The sequence below is a fragment of the Bidens hawaiensis genome, unplaced genomic scaffold (genome assembly GCF_021521415.1).
Source record: "Bidens hawaiensis isolate Kalapana, Puna unplaced genomic scaffold, B.hawaiensis_p1.1 tig00016829_1, whole genome shotgun sequence".
In the NCBI taxonomy this organism is placed as follows: Eukaryota; Viridiplantae; Streptophyta; class Magnoliopsida; order Asterales; family Asteraceae; genus Bidens; species Bidens hawaiensis.
Window position 1 is genome coordinate 55,858 of NW_027492551.1, and position 20,827 is coordinate 76,684.

At 34.6% G+C, this 20,827-nt stretch overlaps 2 protein-coding genes across 4 annotated transcripts; one reads left to right on the forward strand and one right to left on the reverse strand.

The window, feature by feature from the left end:
* Nucleotides 1-113: 113 nt before the first annotated feature.
* LOC143552220 (uncharacterized) lies at nucleotides 114-5,424 on the reverse strand. 3 transcript variants are annotated; one of them, XM_077042496.1, is made up of 16 exons: nucleotides 5,008-5,424; nucleotides 4,844-4,894; nucleotides 4,182-4,400; nucleotides 3,995-4,093; nucleotides 3,859-3,914; nucleotides 3,602-3,713; nucleotides 3,298-3,477; nucleotides 2,934-3,170; nucleotides 2,637-2,840; nucleotides 2,220-2,384; nucleotides 2,043-2,120; nucleotides 1,699-1,968; nucleotides 1,512-1,610; nucleotides 1,032-1,414; nucleotides 485-517; nucleotides 114-381 (listed from the first exon to the last, which is right to left on the reverse strand). In XM_077042496.1, coding segments are annotated over exons 1-16 (2,307 nt in total). In that variant the 5' UTR covers nucleotides 5,128-5,424; the 3' UTR covers nucleotides 114-380. The 3 variants fall into 3 exon arrangements, with proteins under 3 accessions (XP_076898611.1, XP_076898610.1, XP_076898609.1); XM_077042495.1 differs by having other exon boundaries at nucleotides 115-381; nucleotides 2,043-2,117; nucleotides 4,182-4,409; nucleotides 5,008-5,423; XM_077042494.1 differs by having other exon boundaries at nucleotides 115-381; nucleotides 4,182-4,409; nucleotides 5,008-5,423.
* A 5,871-nt stretch (nucleotides 5,425-11,295) lies between these two features.
* Nucleotides 11,296-15,981, forward strand: LOC143552203 (CDPK-related kinase 3-like). Its single transcript, XM_077042480.1, has 11 exons — nucleotides 11,296-12,009; nucleotides 13,031-13,161; nucleotides 13,239-13,280; nucleotides 13,441-13,549; nucleotides 13,648-13,726; nucleotides 13,818-14,114; nucleotides 14,188-14,297; nucleotides 14,432-14,536; nucleotides 14,622-14,684; nucleotides 14,788-14,955; nucleotides 15,796-15,981. Exons 1-11 carry the CDS (start codon nucleotides 11,539-11,541, stop codon nucleotides 15,934-15,936), a joined length of 1,716 nt encoding a protein of 571 aa, XP_076898595.1. The 5' UTR covers nucleotides 11,296-11,538; the 3' UTR covers nucleotides 15,937-15,981.
* The last annotated feature ends 4,846 nt before the right edge of the window (nucleotides 15,982-20,827 follow it).

A 20,827-nucleotide genomic window follows, 5' to 3' on the forward strand; every position in this document is an offset into this window, starting at 1 on the left:
TCAGCTAGGTTCGAAGCCAAACTGGTTTCTATAGGAACTGATTATGCTGTCTGGCTGGGTTTTAGAACCCTTTCGAGTTCCATAACAAGGTTTGGGACTCGTGGCTTCAATCAGTAAGAAAATGGATTTAATTTAATGAAACTTAAAAAGAAACAATTTCGAGCTGCAAGCATAACTTGAAAGACACCACACTTTTACAACAGATAAAAAAGTCTTTTTAAGTTATAAACGCAATTCCAGTTTCACTTCCAATTCCAATTCAAGTTTAATTCTCATTTCCAGTTTCAATTCCAATCGGAATCGTACAAACACCAGAAAACCATCTTCATTACCACTTCAAACTCGCTTAAAACTCATGCTTCCACATCCATCCGGAATCTCCTGTTGTAAGCGTGAAAACAAAAAAAATGTTATTTGACTGAATAACTTTTACAAGTAAACTTTCACTATTAAAATGTAATGATGATAAAACATCTGATCTTACTATTTTCGGGAACCCGGTAAAGATCCACTAGACCTGTCAATAGAAAACAAAAATAACATAAGCTCAAGTTAATGCCAATAGAAAACAAAAATAACATAAGAAACAAAAAATTGACGGTTGGTTTTATGGGTTTTTTTTTGTAAAAGCCTAATGGTTCGGTTTTAGTTTTGCATGAAATAAAAACAGGTTAAATCAAACCGAACCAAATTTCTAGATTTTATTTTAGGTAATTAAATTAATAATAATTTAATAAATATGTAACTAAAATACTTTTGGCCAAATATATAATAGTCAATTGGTTAATAATTAACAAAATTATTTATACCTAAATTCATTATTTTCGGTTAACTTTCTTTTGAGCCTACAAGTTCAAATGGCAACAACAGAAAAAACCAAACCGAAACCAAATGGTTTCAAAAATCAAAAAACCAAAGTTTTGGTTTTTGGTTAATTTTTAGCCCAAAACCGCACCGAAGTGTACCACGCACACCCCTAGTGATAATCAACTTCAAATACATGTTTTTTGTACGCTAAATGTTAATATTACCTGCCCTGCTGTTTCCCATGGTAATTTGGGCCCGACCTCCCATTGTTAATAACCTTGCTTTGACTCCCCAAATTAGGTCTATTCATATTCACCCCATTACCATTTGCCAATACATGTTTCATTTGATCATTGTTTTTGCCCAAAACTCTCGCGCCTATAGGATTGAGGGCACTATTCGAGTTCTGTGACTCGGTAGATGGGACCCGCTTCAGTCGAGTTTGAGCCATTGGCGTCACAGCAACAGAAGACAACTTTGATGGGTGAGAAGCCGCAGCAGAAGCGGCAACGGTGGCGGCACGGACCTTTGCACGTGCCACCATGCTAGCTATGATCTCCTGTGCGCCCTCACGCACCTGAATATAATCCCCTTCTATCACAAACAGCTGAAACAAAAAAGAAAATAAGTCAATTTACTCTTGCCTGTATTTATCTCAATGTAAAAAGTCAAATAATCTAAGTTATGAAAACTGTTGAGCTTACTTCAGGATGACTGCCCAAAAAAGAATCAAGTTTCCCATGTTTATTCTCATAATCAGACCAACGAAGTGGTGATAGCATTTTCGTGAGCCGAGTCAGAAGCTGTATGTTATACAATAAAACATAACAGCTGTTAACATATAATTCTAATCCGCTTATTGTATGATAAGATATAATAAGCGCTACTAACCGTTGAGCTAATTTGTATCCTTCCACCTGGACCGGGCGGTATCGTGCGGACAACACAAGCCAATAAGGTTTCTTCATCAAATAAAGCCTTCTCTGCAGTCTTTCCTCCTGAAGAATTATTCTGTGTGACGATGTCCACCTTGTTTGGTAGGGCCCCACTAGCCTTTACTGACTGAATAACTTGAGGTGCAATGACAGCAGACGTCAGCTGCCCTATACTTGAAATATGAGCTTCACTTCCATGATTAGACAAAAAGATTAAATTTTTTTCCTGTATTAATTAACACAATGATTAGCGTACCGTTACAAAACCAGTGATGTGACAAAACAGTAATTAACGCAAACCTGAAGAGCAATATCATTGTCAGATTGGTTCAGCCTTAGAGAAGCATGAAATTGAGAGGAAATTTGTTGCAAACTCTGCTGTGAATAATAATTGATTCATGAGCATCAGCATTCCACAGTAATGCGGGATTCATATATAACAGACTGATGAAAATTTAAAACGTTAAATGTTATTACCTGTTCCTCATTTTTGGAAGGAACGCCATCCATGAATTCAGATCGCATAGTTTGTCCATTTACAGATGCTTCGTAGTCATAATTAGTCTCTTGCCTCATTTGATTTTGGTCATTTTGGGGAGAATACTGTTCATGATTTGGCATCTGTAAACCTTCTGTGAAAGCCTACCAACAAGTACAGAAGATCATTTGGCAAAACTGTAGCAAATGTCACAAATATAGTAGTGACAATTTCACACCATTTGAACTATAACATACTTTTGATGCATACCATCTAATAAATTGATGTATTCCAAAGTTATTATGGTACTAATATAGTTTAATGAAGTAGACCCAGTGTTTGAATATCAACCAATATGATCCACATGTACACAAATTAGAATAAAAGGCAGAAAAAAAATATATACACAACCGTACCTGTTGACTCTGCCAGTGTTGGATGGATGAACTTGCAGGTAAAGAATAAAACTGGCCAACATGAGATTGAAGAAGATGTGGATTCACATTTTGAGGGTGATGCAAAATAAATGGAGGCAAAGCTGCCAGTTGTCCAGGTGGATAGTAAGCTGGCATTCCATGTAACGATTGAGGATTCATTTGAGCAGAAGTTATATTTTTGGTCTGAAATAAGTCGAGATATTTCTTAATGTAAATAAACCAACAAATTGACTTAACATAATTTACCCTATAGCTTGGAACCAAAGATTACTATACCTGAGAAGAGACAATTTCTGCATCACCATTTTGGAGACTCCTTGAATCATCACTAGGATTGTTTCCTATGCTGCTAGCCTCCAGCTGGTTTCCACTTCCATCGACAAAATGAGACGTTTCCTTCACAGTAGTTTTGTTAGCATTTGATGAGCTATTTCCGTTCTTTTCTCTTGCCTCAATTAACTCTTTCTCAAGCTGTTGTAATGTGTGTAGATGAAGCCTCTCCATCTCAGCAAACTGGTACAAATTAATACCATAATAAATGTCATCAACATAGTAACCTAATAATATAAACTATTTAGCAAATGTCAACTACAATAATCCTAGTATAAACTGTAGTTATTGTTCAGATAAATTAAAAAACCTGTCTTTGGCAACCAATCCAAAGCTGGTTATATTGTTCTGTGCGTTCTCTGAGTTCAGCTTGCAACGAGTGATTTGTAGTTGACTGCAAAGCATCCATCTCCTGAACCCGTGCAATCCAAGCTTGTGCTTCTCTTATCTGCTCATCTTTATATATGATAGTTTCTTGAGCAGCTCTATGCTGAAAAAGATAACACGAATCACAACACTTGAAGAGATGAAAACCATAAATCAATTAGATTAAAAAGAATTAGAATGATGCTTGTGCTAATTTATATTACAAAAGCAAATAGCATAAATGTTACCTGTTCCTGCAATTCCATGAGCTGTGTTTCCTTTTCTTGAGCATGTTCTTGTAATTCAAGAATTTTTTGAAGGTGTTGGGTCCTTTCAGCTTCAGAATTATCACGTTCTCTCCTGAAAATGCATATACCGCAACTTAAATTACAGCATCACACTTAAGATACACCCCCCAAATGTGACTGATACAAGTGTATGCATTACAACTATTAACAAGAGCATGAATACACGATAGGTTTAACTTTAAATGTATAAGATATACCTAAAAGTTGCCAGTTCTTTGTTTTGTTGCTTCAAAAGATCCTCTTTAGCCCATGCCTGTAACAATTAAAAACAAAAAAAAATATATAAAAATGACAGATAAAATATAACTATAAGCTGAATCTTTAGGTAGATACCGCTTCATGGTCCAGTCTAATTGCATGCAGCTCCTTATCCTTATCATCCAAAGTTCTTTGCAAGTCCATTATAGTCTTTTCCCTTTCATGTAATTGTTCCTACATGCACACACATTCAAGTAAGTCACAATTGCCTATACACATAATCCATAAACACAAACTCTGCAAACAAGACATTGTAACACACCTGAAGTTTGAGATTCGAAGTAATGTGCTCTTTGATCTGAGACTCATATCGTTCCTGAATCCCCATCATTTCTGAATTAGCTATCAGTCTGGCTTTCATATTAACCTCTATATGCTGCAATTGCTCTCTTTGTTTCACAATCTCCTCAAGATGCAATTCATGCTCATTAACCCCATCGACAGTAACTGAAAAGGAGTCCCCATTCACAGACTCTCTCCCCTGATGCACCTTAACAAATCAACAAATCTCACTCATAAATCAATCAAAACACAATCTATGCAGTATTGCAGTTAAAACGATCCAAAACCAAATAGCAGACAAGAGCCACTATTTGAAATATAGATTATCACTATGAGATAGCGGTAATTTTATATCAAGCAAAACTTATATAAATTATATAAAAGCAAAACATATATAATATTAATAGTAATATCAAAAGTCAAAACACAAATGTCAATACTTGAAACATGAACTAATCTAATAATAAGCAATTAAATCTTCCTCCAAAACATCAGCCAAGGAATACAATCCTTCATCAAGATAACAGTCAAATAGCGGTCGATGACACCGATAATAGCAATGTGATTCCGCTATTCCGAACCGCTATTTGACTGCATAAAACACAATTTAAAAAACAAACTATAAACAACACAACATTTTACCTCATATATCAGTCTCTCATCACCTTGCCCTAGCTTCGACCGGTCCAAATCCTAATTAATAAGAATAATAATTAATAATAATATAATCAAACACCTAATCCTAAACCAAAACCCTAGAGCATTGAAATTAACGAAACTGAAGCTACAGAACACAATAATTCAACCTCGTTGCCGGAGTTTTGCGACAAGTGATCGGAAACAACACGCCGTTCATTCCGTGACGACTGCGATTGAGACGACGGCATCGTTATCGATATAGCGCGTCCGGTAACGGCAGCCTCCATCTGTATCCAAACCTACACCGTCACGCCACCGCCGTAAACCCTAGCTGAAACCACAAACGAAACCCTAGGTTAACGAGAGTATGAATCGAGTGAGATTGCGATGGATTACAGACGAGTGATCGATGAATGCAGTTGGATTGAATGCTAGGGTTTTAGAATGATAATAATAATATTATTATTATTAATATTATTATTACTGTGTAGTGAAGAGAAGAGATGATTTGGGGGAAGAAGTTTTGACGGAGGATGAGCTCCCGCCATTTATATCTGTGGTGGATTGGGGTGAGGCTTATGTCACGCGCTGTTTGCTGTAGTGTGTCACACTTCGGGTAACCCGAGCGTTCAAAAAACTCGCGGCATGAAGTTCGGGCTCGTGGTTTGTTTGAAAAAAACTTGATTTGAAACAAACTCAGCTGAGTTGGCTTGTTTTTGTAATCGAGCCAAACTTGTCCCCAGCTCAGCTCGGGACATGGCTCAGTCTTAGGCTTGTTTAACTTCAAAATCGAGATCGAGCTCTAGACTAGCTGAGTTGCCTCGTTTAGTTACCAGCACGAGCTCAAAACTTCCTTGAATCAACTTGTGAGCAGCCCTAGTAATAAACTGTACAGTTATCGGATCAGGTACTTTCGGTACCAATTTGGTAACCACTTTTTGATATTTATGGATCGGTACGATATCAACATTTTACTATTTTTTTGCCTACATGTATTGTACCTAACCAAGGCTGGGTGGTCGATGGACCCCTGGCCTGACACCCCGTTAGGCTCGAAACTCTTTTTAAAAAAAAAGTAATATGTATTTTTATGAAAACAAATATGTATATTTAATGTTTAAACTCAATTACATAATAACTAGTTTGGCTTAGTGGCAAAGGGATATTACTCTCATTCAAAAGGTTCTGGGTTCTAGCCTTATTTGAGACATGTTTAAGACTTTAAGTCTATTTTCATGCAAATGTTTTTTATACAACTCAAATCATAACCAAGTATGCACATTTAAAAGTTAAATTGTTTAAAGCCAACAAAATACTTATTTTACTTGAGCCCCAAAATTTTTTTTGCCTTCTCGGAGCCAGGCATGTACCTAACATGTTGGCCCGAACATGTAGGCCTGTAAACGAACCAAACATTCAGTGAACTGTTCGTCGGGAAATTCATTTACTAATAAACGGACGAAAATGAACAAACGGTGTGGGTTCGTTTAGTTGAACGAACGGATATGAACACATGTTTTGTACGTTCATTTATGTATGTGAACGCTTGTTCTTTTAAATGTGTAGTATGTTAGTTTACGTTTTTCTAATATGTTTATTTATCTTTGTTCAGTTATGTTGGTTTATAATCATTTATGCTTGTGAATTATTCGTTTAGTTTTTAAATGAATGAACATGAACACAAATACTTGTTTGATTAACTGTACGTGTCCGTGTTAACTTAAAGTTAAGTTAACCAACATGAACATAGTCTTATTCGGGTTCGTTTACATACCTAACTATGTTAACATTAACACGACTCGTTTTGACAGATGGTTTGATGCGTTAGTTTTTTATGCATTTAAGGTGGTTGTCGGGAATAAGATGGGATTGTATGTGTGTAAAAATACAAGGACTAGATAACTAGTGGCGGATCTAGTATTTTTTTTCCACTGGGTTATATTTGTTTGATGTTCATATTTTTCACAATCAAACATTAGAAATTATGAGTATGTCGTAGTTTGTGTCGGGCCAGGGCATGGAACATAACAGAAAACAATATCATAGTCTCGTTATAAAACACACAATAAATATACGATGGTTTATAAAAAAAAGATATGTAAGGTAACGATAAATGTATAGTTGGAACGAGTTTATGTAAATGATGATGCGTTGATGAGTATGGATAAACGGACTCATGTGACGAAGTTTATATAGCATGGGTTGCGTAAATGTGATTCTAAGTGAGTGATTGTGGAATGAATGTCTCACGGGCTAAAGGATAAGATTGATAGTTAGGCGTTTTGGAAGATTTGGACAGAGGCTATTTGGAAGGTGTCATAAGATGTCATTCTATTATGTGCGGGTTTGGCAATGCCCGTGCGTGACACTCTTATCTTATTTTAAGTCATCTTATTATATTCAAAATAAGTTTCTGCTTATGAAAATGATCCGGATGTATCATATTTAGATATAAGTTTGTTATATCATAATGTAACTCGGTAAGTATAATACACTAAAGCGGCCTAATCTAGTATACAATGTCTCCAATCAATACATACATGTTACAAATCATAAACCAATATTTATACAAAGTAAAGTATATGAATTTAAGTGTGTCAACTATCAAGTGACAAATATAATGAAAACTTATATGAGCGGTAACTATGTGTTTATTTTGTTATGGGGCGTTTCATGTAATAAAGGGTGTGAGAATGTTATTGATTTATCCTTGTAAAATAAAAGGTTATTTTATGAACTTTATGATTAATAAAGTTGTATTTGATGAAACCTTTTGTAAAGTGAACGTTAAAGGGCCAAGTTACGTTTGATTTGTTGTATTATTTGCGTCATTGTGTGCAATTAATTTGTGAAGTGAATGATTAAAGTGTTAACGCGCTTCATGAATATCTACAATAAAGTTTTATAAGATTATAAATACTGGATTGCTAAATTAGCAAACGTTGAAAATTTTAATGACAGATTCAGCGGCATAAGCTAACCCGTTTTAATACGTGTTTCAAGGTGAGCGCATGTGAATGGTGACGTAACATACTGACAAGGGACCTTAGGATAACACATAAAATAATGTTTATTAAAGGTTTTTTTGTTAAGTTTTAAATGTAACTACGTAAGTGATATTTTAAAAGTCTCTCGGTTTGTATATGATGTGTAAATCCAACAAAAGTCATGCACCCAAGTTTTTTGGGACAATTTTCATAAAGACACAAATTTGTGTTTAATACGAGGTTAAAACTATTAGTAAGGCCATTCGTTGTGGATTAGCTCCAACAAACGTTAATCATCATCCACGTTGGAGCCGCTATCACACCACCATACGCTCCCCCTCATTTCCCATTCGTTCGTTAATAAGTTACCGCCCTCCGACGTGGTGTTTAACCGACACCATCTATGCAAAAGCAATGCCACGTCGACAACCATGTGGGTTTAACGTTGGTCACTATACCGTCCCACAATGTATAGCCTAGTTGTTTTAACTGAGGGGGTGTTTGGGATTCCTTATTTTACCTCCTTATAACTTTTCATTAAATTAATAAGTTACAATATTGTAACTTATGGACCTTTTCCTCTCACATCAAAAGCAATCCCAAACACCTTATTACTTTTCAAAAAGTTAATAAGTTAGTTATAAGTTGGTAAAAATAAGCAATCCCAAACACCCCCTGAATGTTGGAGTTATTGAAGATTATATTTGATACATGACAAAATCTTACAATGTAGTTTCCACGCCTTGTAATTTTCTATTTAGAGGTTATATACTACAAACATATAACCATTCATTCTTCTTGTTTACACATATATTTTAATAAATAAAAATATATAAAAACTGTGAACGTTTTTATTGAGAAAAATGTTGAACAGACACCACAAAAACAAAAACTACGTAACCCAAACGGGGAAAAATGTGACATTTTGGTAAATATTTGTATATCGTAATTACAATGTCTCACAAAAAACAACTAGATGAATTATATTACACGACAAATATTACAAGTAGTGTAATAAAATTATTCTACTTATAAAATTGTTACGTAATAAAATTACGTTACTTGTAATATTTATAATGTAATTTTAATACACTAGTTTTTATGATATAGTGTAATTACGTTATTCAAATATTTACTAAGATGTTGATCACAGAGTCTTTATTTTCTTCGCTTCGTACTGTTCATACGAAATTTTCATTTGTACGATAGCCATCCGGTATATTATATACTATATTATAGGTATATTGGTTTTTATTAATCTCAACTATTATTTTTTGGTAGTTGCCGGTCTCAAATAACAAATTGGCTCATGACGGTCCCAACTTTTAACATATTTATTTTCAACGGTCCGCGACTAACAGAATCCTAACGCCGTTAGTTGCAGGTCGTCCGAAAAAAAACGTTTTTGGCCAGAAAACTTACATTTTTTTTCTAAAAAACTCAACATTTTCGTCCAAACATCTTTGTAACTTTGTATCGGACCTTTAGGAACCTTTTTCTAGTAAAAGACTCAATTATTGAGGTCGTCGGAACCCTAGAATTATCGTCAGAATCGGTTGGTGATGCTCAAGTGGTGGTGGCGGTGCTTAGGTGGTGTTTCCCATAAAAAAAATGTGAGTTTTCCAACCAAAAACGTTTTTCCGGCAACCTGCAACTAGCGGCGTTAGGATCATGTTAGTCGCGGACCGTTGAGAACATATACGTTAAAAATTGGTGCCGTTAGCGGCCAATTCGTTAGTAACGACCAAAAGACGATAGTTGAGATTAATAAAAACCAATATACATATGTATATTATACTACATTATTATTGCTTAATAAGCTCGATATATTTGATATCATATTGATTAGATTAATCCAATTGTTTTTTTGCTAAAGTGGTGTGACGTTGCAAATGATATGAATTTGGTAGAATGACAATGACTCATCAAAGGTACCTTACATTATATTTTGATGAATGCTTTCATGATTCTGGTTGGTACATGCTATTGCTAGTAATTTATTTTGATTGTAGAACGCTAGTTATCGTTAAAAAAGAGATTCTTTTTTTTTAATGATAAACAAACATAGAATTAATTAAGTATTTTGTACATAGTGACTCGATGGCTGGCTAAAGACCACCTGTCAGTTGGCTCAACCCAGCCGTACGAAGCCCTTAAGCGCCTTTAAGTTATCTTCATATCTTGGGGAAAACCCACCTGCCGAAGGACCACTGGTGGTAAAACCCGAACACTCTCACAACATCGAACCGAAGATCACAAAACTTCCACTCTTCTTTCATTGAGCCGCTCATGTCCTCCTCAAAATGTTATATATAGTAAAAAAAAATTTGGTTAAAATCATAAAATCGAAATACCGTCACACTTTAATGAAAAAGTCACTTACATATAAAATGACATATAAAGTCCATAAACTATCAAAAGCACGAAATCAAGCGAAAAAATCAGGCTTCACCGACCAAATAATGTTTATTTTAAACTAGTATTTTTACCGGCGCGTTACGCCGGGACAGGTTGGTAAACCCATGGTGGTAAAACTCAAGCGTTGTCGATCCTAAGCGATGTGGTGGTTTCGGCTGGTATAACTTGAGTGTTGGTAAAACCCGATCGTTGTCAATCCCGTGAGTTGAGGCGGTGAGTCTACACAAGTTCGGTTTATTTCTGACACGTTCTTTACGGCACCAGAATTAAAACATAAAAAGACAAATCGACATTCGGTTGGTTTTCGTTATGGTCGTTACGACGACGGTGGACCAGCAAAACCCAGGCGCTTAAAAAAGGAGCTTTGTCGTTCCTGGTCGTGCATTGGTGTGTCAGCGTGAATTTGGTCATCTTCGGTTACATTTATTACGGTAACGAAACTAAAACCCAAGTTTTGGTAAAACCCAAGTGTTGTAAGTACCAGGTTTCGCAGCGGTGAGTCGGCAAAACCATAACATTTTCAGTCCTGGACTTTGCGATGACGAGTCGACGCAAATTTGGTTGATTTCGTTTTAATCTTCACGGTAATAGAACCAAAACAAAAAAGGTCAGTTAAACCCGAGCGTTGTCGATACCAGGCGTTGCGACGGTGAGTTGGCAAAACCCGAACGTTTTCGGTCTCGAGTATTACGGCGGTAAATCAACACGAATAACCATTTAATTATTAAAATAAAAAAATTACTTAGTCAATCTCACGATGCCAAATGAAGCAGTAATACTCTTGCGTTGCCAAACTTTTCTTTTATATTATATAATAATAATATCTTAGATTAGCGGATTTAAAAGGTCTTGAATTTAAGGACGACAGCAATTAAAAATAAATTCTCCATAAAAATAAATAAGCAATCTCTCATAGTCTCATTCATCATACCAATCTCTGAATAAATTTATGCTTTTTCACCAGCTTAAATTATAAACAGTTAATATTTAAAAGCAACCATGCACATTCATGCAAATTACTATATGGTCATTTAATTCATTTTCTATGGGTAGATACTTGTTATAATGACACTTTAAATATCAACACCTTCAAATATTAAATATCGTTACACTTCAAACTTGTTCATGATTCCAAGAATGTTTCTCATATTCCCATTGAAATCATCTACACAAAATTCTATATAATATTATATATTTATATATATACATATAATCGTCACCTTCAATGTTTAATGTTTCCCATTAGTTTTCCTAACATCTGATACCAACTTGTCACACCTTAGACTACGGTTGATGGGGCAGTGTTGCAGCAAAGGCGCTGTTAAACCCCAGTCAACCGCAACCGGACACCGGAACCAAGAACCACCACCACCGTCTCCTGGTCCGGCTGGTGGTGGTTCTGGTGCCGGCACTCCGGTGATTTCGTTCACCGGAAGTCCATGGCAGATCCGGTGTCCGGAGGCGTCGGCGGGGACGCCTAGGAGAATTTTCAAATGGCCGTTCCCGCCGCCGTCTCCTGCGAAGCAGATAATGTCGGTGATACGGAAACGGACAAAGAAAGAAAAACCGGAGGCGGCCGGGACGATATTGGAAGAGGAGGAAGAGTTAGATAAGAATTTCGGGTTTTCGACGAATTTTCTGGCGAAATATGAGTTGGGGAGGGAGATAGGAAGAGGGCATTTTGGTCATACTTGTAGAGCTAAGTGTAAAAAGGGTGCTCTTAAGAATCAGTATGTTGCTGTTAAAGTTATTCCCAAATCTAAGGTACTATTGATGATTTACTGTGGTTACATACTTAAGTTCTTGAATAAGTTTAAGTGAATAACTGTTTTTTACTGTAAAGTTTTGATCTTGATGAGTTCTTGCTGACTTGCAGTTGCCCATTTGAAATCTTGGATATTTACATTGATTTGCAGTGGTTTACTCTTTTAAGTTCTTGATATCTTGTTTAACTTACGAAGAGCTTAGCTAGGCTCGTGAGTAGATTTTTAAGCTTGAGCTCGGCTCGTTTACTATTTGTCAATTATTTTTTATATAATTATAATTATTTTTATATACTTTTCTCTATAATAATTTTATGTATTAAATAATATATTATTTAGTTACTTTTATTTATTTTTCATAACATTATATATATTAATTAGTAATTATTAAATATATATTTTAAAATTTTATATAATTGACAAGCTTGCGAGCCGGCTCAAGTTCGATTAGTGAAGCTCGGGCTCAGGCTCGTTTATTAAACTGGCTTACTTTTAGGCTCGAGCTCAGGCTCGATTAAGCTTGGCTCGATCGAGCTTTTTAACGAACTGATCTCAAGCTGCTCGCGAGCAGCTCGGCTCATTTGCACCCCTAGTTGCGGCGCAACTTGTTGCCTGCTTACCTGCCACTTTATTGTAATTTATTTTGAGTTTAGCAATGAAAATGAATTATTGTAAAAAAATATAAAAAATTACTTGTTCTTAAATTTGTGGATTTTTATACTTACATACTTAAAAGTTCTTGAATCTTGATGAATATTTGCACTTGCCAATTTTAAATCTTGAATTTGAACATTAATTTGCAGTTGTTTACTCTCAAGTTCTTGAATCTTGTTAAATACTTGCACTTTCATACCTACAAATTTTAAATCTTGTTAAATTTTTGCACTTATACACTAAATCTTTACTAAATCTCATGCATTGCTGTTTCGGTTACTGCAAACCTTGAATATTTATTAAAAGTTCTTCATGAACTCATCAACCCGTGCTTGTTGCTAACATAGTGCCTGCTATATTTTTCACAGATGACATCTGCGTTATCAATCGAAGACGTGCGTAGGGAAGTGAAGTTAGTAAAAAGCTTATCTGAGCATCAACACATGGTCCAATTCTACGACGCATTTGAAGATGATCAATACGTGTACATAGTCATGGAGTATGCATAACCTTTCTTCATTTTTTTGCCTTACATACAAACATAATTTCTAACCAATAAAAATATTTATTCGACAGATTGTGTGAAGGTGGAGAGCTTCTTGATCGAATATTATCCAGGTTCGTATCACATTACTAGTTTTCATATGTTTTCACATATGAACTAAAATTGAAAAATTGGCCCGTTTACGTATTAATGAATATATTCGAGTCATATGTTATCTCTAATGGTTAAACTAGTTTTCATATGGTTTAACATATTACGGGCTTCTGGTTGCAGGGGCGGAAGATATTATGAAAACGATGCTAAGTCCATCGTTATTCAAATGCTAAGTGTAGCTTCATTTACTCATCTTCAAGGAGTTGTGCATCGTGATTTGAAGCCAGAGGTCGTTTCATTTACTCTTTATTTCCTTAAGCAGCTTAAGTAAATTTTATTAATTATTAAATCATGATTTTTACCTTTATTTAATCGCGTTTTGTGCAGAACTTTCTTTTTAGTACAAAAGATGAAGATTCTTTAATGAAGGTCATAGATTTCGGTTTGTCTGATTTCGTTAGACCAGGTAAGTCGCATTTTCTAAATGATACAATGATACATAAACAATTGGTTAATTGTATAAAAAAATATATTTTTTTTGTCCGTGTGATTTACAGATCAACGCCTAAACGATATTGTTGGCAGTGCATATTATGTTGCACCCGAGGTGCTACACCGATCATATAATGTGGAGGCGGACATGTGGAGTATTGGTGTTATAACTTATATATTATTATGTGGAAGCCGGCCCTTTTTTGCTAGAACCGAATCAGGCATTTTTCGTTCTGTGGTCAAAACTGACCCGAATCTTGACGGGTCACCTTGGCCTTCAGTGTCCCCGGAAGCCAAAGATTTTGTCAAAAGACTCCTTAATAAGGATCATCGGAAACGAATGAGTGCTTCCCAAGCTTTGAGTAAGATACATATTCGTTTAAATTAAATGTGACAATTATTAACAACTTATAATGTTTTGGAATACATTTGCAGCTCACCCATGGTTAAGAGACGAGAAACATGATGTGCCGTTGGACATTTTAGTCTACAAGTTGGTCAAGTCATATGTTCGAGCCACGCCTTTAAGGCGTGCTGCACTCAAGGTAATATATTTCACATGTTAGTTATGACTACACAAACAATATGATCAAGGTTATATATGCATAAAAAATATACGTTCGAAAACTTTTGGCCCGTTACTTTTTTTTTATTCATGAATTTTTTTAATGTTCTGCAGGCTCTTTCAAAAGCTTTGACCGAGGATGAACTTATATACCTAAGCGCTCAGTTTAATCTATTGGAACAGAAAGACGGGCGTGTTTCTTTGGAAAATTTCAAAACGGTTAGATTTTCATTTTAACATTTGACCCGTTCGTGATAACATAACCAAGATTGACCCGTTTACAATACGCATAATAAACTTGCAGGCTCTAGTGAAACATTCGACGCCCGCCATGAAGGAGTCAAGGGTCTTTGATATCTTAGATAAGGTAAAACCACAATATAATGATTAACGACATGTTTGACTTTTTTTTTATTTTTTTTTAGTTTTGACTCGCGATAACAACATTAGTTTGAATTCTATGATTGTAGATGAAACCTTTATCTTACACTCAAATGACATTTGAGGAGTTTTCAGCTGCTGCAATCAGCCCACACCAACTCGAGGCGCTCGAAGGATGGGAAAATATAGCGAATAAGGCTTTTCAGTATTTTGAACTCGAAGGAAACCGCGTCATTTCTGTAGATGCATTAGCACAGGTCTGGTTTTTTAAACTTTTATTATAAAAAAGCGCGCCTGAGGCGAGCCGAGGCGAGAGGCGACCTAAGGCAAGGGCCTCTTCGCTTTAGGCTAGTCAAGGCGAGCCTGAGGCGAGATTTTTAGGAAAAAAGCGACCTAAAGCGAAGCCGAGGCGCTCGCCTTTCGAACATAGGTGGTTTTTAAGCTTCTAAATGTTGTAAAATATGCTTTTTAGGTTGTATGTGTAGGTGTTTTATATATTAAATCATATATAATGCTTAAATATAGCTACATTACGGGTCGGGATGCTAAAAGCCCATGCTATATACATATATAAAAAATGATGCAAGTATGTTCGGCTCGTGTACAAAAAGTTTTCGCTTTTCCGCTTGGCGCTTCACGCTTCTGTTTTAACTTTTAAGCCCCGTCGCTTTTCCTCGCATCTCGCTTTTTAAAACCTCTCTATACTACAAAGGAGGCAAGTCAGACCCGTTTAATTATGAACGGGTCGATTTGGGCTACAAGAGGAACCGGCCAAGCGACTTTGTATATATAATAACAAATAGTCTAGTATTATATTTTTAATGCATACAACCTCCTATAGACTCACAATATTATTGTTTATTACATAAAAATGTAACTTGATGTCACCATATGTAAAAAAATATTTTATTTTTCCAATATAACATAACCTTCTGTAGTAAATGATGACGTGGCACAACTGTGTGTCGCGCCTTAAAAAGGTTGTTGCCACGTCATCGTCTACATTATATTAAAAACGGAATATTTGTGGCATATTTGCCACCTCTACTACACCCTTGATTTGCGGTTTCCGAGTTTAAACCTGATAACCTATGTAGGAAATGAACGTGGGTGATTCGGCTCACTCGATACTAAAGGACTGGATACGAAGCAGTGATGGAAAGCTCAATTTTCTTGGATTTACCAAGTTTTTGCACGGTTTATCTATTCGCAGTGTTAACACAAGGCAACATCAATAACACATGTTATAAATGGTCAACGATTGAGTTGACTTTTGATTTGTATTTGTACTATTATGTTTGGATGCTAGTGATGTCTTTATATCATTGGTTTAAATAAGTTTGAAATCAAATCATTTTTCATAAATGAATTAAAAATGGTGGTCACTACAAAATATATCAACACATGCATGGGCATTAATTAATCAATGAAACAATACATTACTTATTGCCTTATTGGTTTAGAGAGTTTATTTTTGCAAATTAGGCGATTCGTGGTGGTAATGTGAAACGTGAAAAGGAGCGTTGGCATATAGATGTGTGTGCAGTGTGGGTGGTTTCACATTTCACACTCAAAAACATGTGTTGTAATATGAAATGCGGCGTGCTGAGGTGTTTAACGTCCCATTGTCTGTGTGAAAAAGGCAACGTGTCATTTCATACACCATCAAAGATGGCTTTATCATAAATGCGTAAACACATTGAAATATAAAATATTAAGAAAAAATATCTTGGCCCCACTTACTAAAATAATGAAATTGATACTTAGAGATGGATTTGTGTAAAAAAATAGTGCGGTAGTGTGATAAGATGTTTATCCTTAGGTGGTTGAGAACTTGAGGGTTCTGCATTCTTCATGAAATACTTTGGTAATAAGCTATAATGTTTAAAATAGAACTAAAAATGATATTGGTGTTCAAAGATTTGAACTTGATATGTACTTTAATCTGAGAGGATAAACCTTAGGGTGGAATATAAATTTTGTTTTGAACAATGAAAATGTTTTATTTATTAACAAAAGTTAAAACTGCTTCTAGTATAAAAGATATTCGCGTACGGGGTACCCGGCGTTACTTAGTTGGTTGTTCAAAAAAAATGTAATATTTGATGTTTATCTTTTATTACATTGCATTATCTTTTCCTTATTTACGGGATTATTATTGTTCATGCTTTCAATTATCCAAAACAAATACAAGATAATGATTCTCTCTTTGATAGCAATTACAAGGATTAGTCACAAGAGATGACAAATGTTTCTTTCGTCAAGAACAAGATGGGCTTTGTTGATGGCTTGATCGAGAAACCTCGATCAAAATAAGTGACGGTTACTCGGCATGGACGAGACGTGACGCTATGTGTTAGGTATTAAATAGTAGAGAGACTAAAGTGTAAATGACTAATAGTTTAGGGTTATATCTGTAATATGTTCATATACAGATTCGGGAGAAGAAGAATACTCAGATCATCGATACTTTTCCATTCATCAGCTCTTGTATACGTATATGAACATATTACAAATATAACCCTAAACTATTAGTAATTTACACTTTAGTACTCCCTCTACTATTTGATACCTGACACTATGATTAACAACTGACTCAATTACGTTTTTCTTACGTTTCAAAGTACAACTAAATCAATTGCCATCTATTACAACGATTTTATTGGTTGATCTAATCCGTACACGTCCCTAATTATGACAATGGAGAAAACAATTCAAAGTAATACACCGATATGGGATCAGATATACTGGGATGATCTCAAAGAAAGATTTGTCAAAGAGAGTGCATCACGTGCTTAGGAATTGAAACAAACCCTAACCATCACTCGCCATGATAATTCATCGTTGTCAACCTATTATACATGCAAGTTCCCCGTTTTATAAAGGATTCATGACTTTTTTATACGCATTTTTTAGAAAATTTTACACCAAGATAACGAACATTATTTATCTTTAATATGAGTATAATATTATTAATTAACTAGGTAAAAAAACCCGTCACATTGTGACTGTGCATCGACGCGAATTCTGTTAGGTTTGTTACAGTAGCAACAATTAACCCAAATAAGTAAGGCTCAATACAAAAAAAACATTTTGAAAAACACATGTCAATTGTTGAAGCGCGGTGCGAGTGCTAGTAGACACGAATTCAGTGGTATTGGGTTGGGACCCTAGAACTAAAAAATAAACATGTTTAAAACAAAAAAAGAACATGCACTACGGTGACGAATCAACACGAATTTAGTCGGTATTGAATTACAACACCGGAACTAAACAAAAAAAAATACGTCAACACCTAAACACGTACAATAAATTATCATATTTAAAAAAAATCGTGTGCGGCATCAAACTCGAATTCGATCGGTATCAACAGTATTGTCACTGAATCCAAAACATAACCTTGAAAAAAATTAACATAAATTATATTATTTTTTAATAAAAAGAGATGATGTGGCAACACCATGTCGAGCCACGCGATCCAATCGAATGATCCGCGGGACCAAACCATCATTTTTAATGTTATTTATTATTAGTTATTATATTTATATTTATAATTAGTTATTATATTTATATTTATAATTATAATTAATTACATTATGACTTCTAGCCGACAACTATCAGTTAACACACTAGATAAGATTTGTAATAACATGTGAATGTTGAATTGTGAAATCGTGATAACTATGTAATGAATGGTCAAAGTCCAAGTTGTTAAAATAGTTTCATGCGCCCTTTAATTGCTTCTTTTAAACCATAACAGCTAAATGTGGTCCAAATTTAAATCATAGTGTTCATATATTAAAATAGAAATCTGTCATAAGCCAAATAGAGGTATGGACGGCCTGATATTAATAAAGCTCTTTTAGTCACAAGAAACTCCTTGTTATTAATATTGTTAGTTAGAATACTTTTATGATGTTTGTTACACTTAACATTCTAACTTTATTTTTCATACGAATCATCCAATAACAATCGATTTCATTTTATTTATAACGTAAATGTACACATTTTCTTGACTTGATCGCGAGTGAGAAACATTTTGTGTGTATAAACGTTACGTAAAATAATTCAAGAAGGTATTTGGATGTGTTATTAAACTTGTGTTATATGATATTTATTAATTTCTAATTATACAAGGTGTTGAATATTAAGAAGAAAGTATAGTCATTCCATCCTAATCCAAAAAAAATGTTCAATGAAAATTGTATTGATTAATTAGTTCTTAAAAGTATTAAAAAGATATCAAATTATCTAATAACTTTAAAATCATCTTTAAAATCAGTTACCTTATTATAATAAGTTTATAATAATTACAATAAATTCATAGTTTCATACACTATGCTTGTAAGCAACACATTTTAATCACAAAATCCGCTACCAATCTTGTTCAAGTGATTCGATCAGCGTCCCAGTTCCATTACCAAAAACCGTTAAAAAGATTAAAACTGCCATCAATCTTTGAAGCAGCAAATGTGGTCGTGGTGGTGATGGTGGTACTCTTGACGAATCATGCCTTGAATGTTACAAAAGTGTTTAACATGACAATGGATGTTAATGGGACCTTGATGGTTGAACCCATACTCATCTTCAGCTTCCTTCAAGAGCTCAATGAACAAAGGATGGTTTACATACATTACTGGTATTATGAACCTTTTCTTTTCTTCATCTTCATGTCCCACCATCACTGCCACACACCCTTTTGGTATCTTCATCTTACCATCATATTCTTTCATTATATGATTATGATGATGTTGTTGTTGATGATGATGATGGAACATCAAGAAATGTTTTCCAACACCCATGACCAAGATTCAAGAAAAGAGAAAGACCAAGAATCATAAGATGAAACTACAAAGAGAAAGAGTATATATTTGGCACATCTTTGAATGTGTGATTATGTTTTTTTTTAAGTTTGTTATTTTGTTTTCTTGAGAGTGAGGGCAGATGAGCATATATATTTGTGTATTATATGTTTGTTGAGGGGGTGGGGGGGTGGGTTGGAGGTCAAAAAGAGTAGATTGGTATTGACTTTAGATTAGATTTATATGTTATGTTTTAAAAACAGGTACGTACTAGCATGTTAAACCGGTTATATCAAATTTTGTTAAGGTAACCAGTATTTAGAGCCCGGTATTTTTTTGGGTTATTTGATAGAACATTGTACCGTCGGTTTGTTAAAAATTACCGATTTAAACCAGTTTTAAACCCAAGAGATTTTTGATATTTTTTTGTGCCCGTATTTTGAAAATGACTTTTAACCTAGTGGATAAAATTGAAACGAGTAAACACAGTAGACAACGATTCACTAATCAACCGGTACATTCCGGTTCAACCGGTAATTTTAAACCAAATCCAGTACGAGTAAGAAAAACCGTTTTTTTAATAACATTGTTTATATGTGAAAGAAGTGTGAAATGGGGTGGGTTTTAACTAGTCATGGAACTGCCCAGACCGTGGTAAAACCGGGTGGGTAATTTGGTATTTTTAAAACATGAATATGAAGTTTTAAAGTCAAAATGATGTTCTTTGACTTTCAATGCAATTTGATGATTGAAAACTTTCTAAGGATACATCAAGTTGTCTTATTTAACTTATGAAAATCTAATTCATGCGACACATGCTTCAAATACATGTTCCATACACACGGAAAGTGAAATGGTCCCACCTTGCTTATATTATATGCTATGCTAATTTGACAATTCTATTTATTTTTTTTGCTTGTCAAGTGTCTTCTTGTTTTTACTGGTGTTATTGAAACTTGAGGACATAGATAAAGAATAACTACAACTTTTTATTACACAATCATACATTGAATTATTTGAATTCGAGCTTTGAGATTTGTTGCAAGTTGTAATAACTTAATCATAGTAGCGGTCAAACCATTTTATAGGCCTAAATCATAAAAAAAGTTTAGGCCTTAAACGTGAGTTAAAAAGAAGAAATTATAGAGCTTACCATTTTTATTTTTAAAATTTACCAAGAAATTGTCTATGAATAATTAGACACAAAATAATTAGAAAATTAACTATGAAACAACAAAAATAGAGAAACAATAATATTCCATCTATATATCTTTAATATCAATTCTGTAAATATAAAAATACCTAAAATTATTAAACAAAGGTCTTA